Below are 4,304 nucleotides of genomic sequence, written 5' to 3'. Positions count from 1 at the left end.
GGATGACAAGTTCATTATTCATTCATTCCGATAAAGATGACTGGGCAGTTGGCACTTCACGAAAAGGAAGCATTGACTTTGGGTATCTGTCCGCCACCTGTTGTAATCCCATTTACTCGGAAGAGATAAGGCTGACCATGCAGAAACCTGACCTCAATTTCCGCAGAGCCTCGATGGTCCCCACGTCATAGGAACCGCCATCCACCTAAATTCAAAGGGCGCTAACTGCTTGACAACGTGGCATGTTAAGTCTACTAACATTCGGATAGGAAACCCGCCAGATGGGAACGCTAAAACAGTTGGCTGGGGAGCCAAAAAGTGCCCACGGAAACTTTCACTTCCCGTCCCGCTGCAAGAACCGAGCCCGCCCTCGAGGTTTCACGTGGCGAAGTTTCTGTGGACATACGGGGAGATGTCCTTTTCTCTGCCCGCTACAAAACGCCCGACACAACTTCTGGCAGGAGGAGAATTTCGGTTGTTGCAGAAAGAAATACACAGAGATTCTGTGACAGAAATTCAAGATTGTTGTTCATTTCAAAACCCCCTTAGCAGCCATGGCGGAAGAGCGCTTCGTATGGACATGTGATTTATCTTCATCTTCATCTTTTTCTTCTGTTTCTTCAACCGATTCAAGGGCCTCCTCGGCTTCCTCGGACGACATGACCGTCAACGGCAATTCTTCATTGAATTTGTCGCCTCCACCGATGCCCCATGGCAATGGCGGCCCTCTCTTCCACATGAAGTCTCTGGGAGCAAGCCTCCCTTCTCGAAAGTAGGTCTAATGGCAACCATATTTTCATTAATAAAACTGTTCTGTCTCAATTTCGAACGGGGGCTGCTGTAATATTTTCTTGATTTTGACTGTTTATTTGCATAATTTGCAGGAGAGGTTTGTCCAGTTATTTCACCGGCAAGTCGCAGTCGTTTACATCTCTCGCAAATGTGAAATGCGTGGAAGAGCTGGCCAAGCCGGAGAAGAAACTGAAGAGTTCCCACAGCTGGGAATCGACGATGAAATCATCATATAATAATCAGACCATTCTGTCATCGATGGTCTCGAAAGATTCAGCCGAATCCATGGTAATGACCCGCAAGCCTTCTTCCTCTGGCCGTAACATGAACGATAAAAGCAGCAGTTTAATCCCCTGAAGACTACCGCTATCGTCTCCAAAAGAAATGATATAAAGCTTACTGGACACTAATCTACAGATTCAGTGCCCAACAGCGAGAGCTGAACGTTGTACATAATACTCAAAATGAACCACTTTTTTTTAATTTATTGTTGAACTTCTCGAGCCCTGACGGGTTTCGATTCGGGGGCGGAAGAAAGCTCATATATGTAACACATATTTCAATGCCAAATCCTGAAAGAAGCTTCAGTATTAAGAGTACTGTATTATTGCTATAATTGCAAGGAAAGGAAGAATAAAGGAGAGATGTATGTGAGCACTGTTGGGATGAACGGAATCCGCTCGTGAGTGCTGTTGTTCTCCCCCATTTATGCTTTGCTCCAAAATTCAAAACCAGATACAAATCTTTCTCAAGTACATTTTTTGGTCTGTGTCCTCCCTTCTACGCGTCTGTTATCTTTTGTTCATTCCTCTAGTCACTGAGGATAAATATTCGTGTGGTATTTATTTAACATCATAACTGTGTTTATCTTAATTTTAAATATCTAATAAAGTAAATTAAGTAATTTTTTTCAATAGTTAATTATTTTTGGTTACGTATTTTGATTCATCTGTATTATTCAATGGAAACCACATGGATACGTAAGTTTTTTCAAGGTTGCCTCTTCAACCATTTAAAACTATATTATATTTTCTAAAATATCATCATATATACACCATATCATCATATATATACCAAACATGTTTCCAGTTTTCCAAAGAAACATCATCTAATTTCTGTGAAACCCTAAGAACCAAGCGTTTCTATTATCATTTAAACGTCCTGAAATTTCGTGGAAATACCTTATTTCGTGATACTTTATTTGTTATATATTAGTGAAGAATTCCATGTAATCTTTCATTACAAGATGCTTCCTATTGGGTTTTGTGGTCTGCATGGCTTTTGTGGGAGATTACAAGTCATGTATTTTCAAATTTTATCTGTGTATTGACCAATTTTTTTCAATTATAAAAGAAATTTAAAATTTACCTCTTTGCTTTTACAAACCTTTTTTAAATTAAAACAGTTTTCATCGAACATGGTTAAAAATTTCTGAAAAATTATGATAGAACTACACTCAGTGTTTCGAAACCATTGTCCCTAGATATTGAGATGTAATTTACATTAAAATTATTATAATTGAGTTAAAAAAGTTATGTTAATTAATATTTTTTTTATAAATAATAATATCCGAGTTAAATAAGGTTGTCCCCTTTTCCCTATCCTATTTGGCATTTACATCGACAAGCTCGAAGGTTATTTAGAGGAAGCAGCATGTGCTAGCACGATCTTAGCTAGGATAGTCGTCATCCTTCTCCTTTATGCTGACGATATTGTTCTTCTCGCAAGGTGCCCATCTAATCTTGATGAGCAACTCAGGCTTATTAAGGATTTTTGTTCTATCATGGGTATGACTGTTACCACTGACAAAACAAAAGTTATGATTATCAAATCCAAGGACACTTACGCTAATTTCATGTACAACAATAATAACTTGGAGGAAATGTATTCTTACAAGTACCTAGGAATTGATATTCATCACAAACTCAATTGGAACTATAGCATTGAGAAAATGATTAATGGGGGGTGGAAAGCTTATTTTGGTCTTGAAAATAATTGTAAAACAGTAAACCTCGCAATGTGAGATAAAAAGAAGTTCCTCTTTGAAACTTTAGTCACTCCTGTTATCTTATATGAATGTGAGGTTTGGGGTTGTAGCATCTTTAGAGAATCCTGGAGAAAGATTGAGCAAATCCAGAAGGGTTTTATAACATATAACCTGAAAATTAAAAGTAATAAACCCTATCCTATTCTCCTTATAGAAGTAGGTCTTTCCCCTATCGAGAGCCTAGCTATGATTAGGCTTTTGTTGTACAAGCACAAACTCAATAACGTAGATCATAGACTTCCTAAGCTAGCTTTAAATTCCAACCAAAACCACCTAAGGCTCAAACGGGGGTGGTATAAAGACACGAGGGCCTGGTTAAACTATTGGGAGATCAATGAGAATGATGCATTGCAAAACATTAATAACATTAAAAATATTGTTACTTCTAAGTTCAAAGAAAAAATGTGGTGTGAGAAATATTTAGTGGCTAAAAGAAAATTAAGTTATTATAAGAAGGTCATCAACCCCACCCTAGAAGATCAAAAGTATCTCTCTATTTTAACTAGCTCAAAGAAGAAAATTAATATAGCGAAGATTAGAATGAATTTTCATGAGCTCCATACTGAAAGAGGTCATTGGGCAATTCCTAAAACACCATGGATGGAAAGGATCTGCCATCTCTGTAAGAATAGGAACATCGAGGATGAAAACCACTTCCTCTTAGAGTGCCCGCGTACAACCACATTAGATCTCAGTTTCATAATCTTTGTCGCAATACTAACCTTCCTAGCCTTTTACGATGTCAAAATTATAGTGAGCTGGGGAGGCTTCTCTCCAAGCTTTTTGAGCATAGGAATAAAATCTTAAATCAAACTAAATAATTTGTTTCTTTCGGTCGATAGACCAAATTTTGGTCTCGAAGTTAACCACCATCATCATCATCATCATAATATAAGAAATAAAAATAAAAATAAAAATGAGCATATTTAAAAAAAAAAAAAACACAATAAAAAATATACACAAAATTATTTATTTGATTGTGTATTTGTTTGTGATATTTTTAAGCATTAAAAAAATATAATTATTAAAATATTTGTGAAATATTTAATTGAATTGATATAATTATAATGTTTCAAATTTAATTATTTATTAAATCTAGTTTAAATAATTATAAAAATAATTTAGAGGTTTTAGATAAATAGTAATTAGGTATTCTATTAAGATACTTTTTAATATAAAATCACTGAAACTTGATTAGAATAATATATTAAACGTAATACAAATATAATTTTACTAAACAAAAAAAATAGAAAACAAAATTAAAAAAACAGAAATATTATACATAAATAATCTCATAAAAATATATGACTGTATTAATTATTAAAAAACTTATATAATAACACCAACCCTCCCCGGGAAAATACAATGAAACCATTATAATGTAACATCATGGTTGACATTGGCACACATGTGAAACTATAGTGAGCCACGAATAACTTGATTGGGTGAATGATTCAACGTATCC

General features: G+C 35.3%; 1 protein-coding gene across 1 annotated transcript; it reads left to right on the top strand.

The window, feature by feature from the left end:
- Positions 1–306: 306 nt before the first annotated feature.
- LOC149144119 (uncharacterized) lies at positions 307–1,559 on the top strand. The gene is made up of 2 exons (XM_089449233.1): positions 307–772; positions 885–1,559. Exons 1-2 carry the CDS (start codon positions 555–557, stop codon positions 1,147–1,149), a joined length of 483 nt encoding a protein of 160 aa, XP_089305359.1. The 5' UTR covers positions 307–554; the 3' UTR covers positions 1,150–1,559.
- The last annotated feature ends 2,745 nt before the right edge of the window (positions 1,560–4,304 follow it).

Source organism: Pinus tabuliformis, chromosome X (assembly GCF_031772625.1).
Source record: "Pinus tabuliformis cultivar Carrire ecotype Pingquan chromosome X, CPIR1, whole genome shotgun sequence".
In the NCBI taxonomy this organism is placed as follows: domain Eukaryota; kingdom Viridiplantae; phylum Streptophyta; class Pinopsida; order Pinales; family Pinaceae; genus Pinus; species Pinus tabuliformis.
The sequence above is the reverse complement of the archived record's forward strand: the minus strand, read 5'-3'. Positions and strand labels throughout refer to the sequence as shown.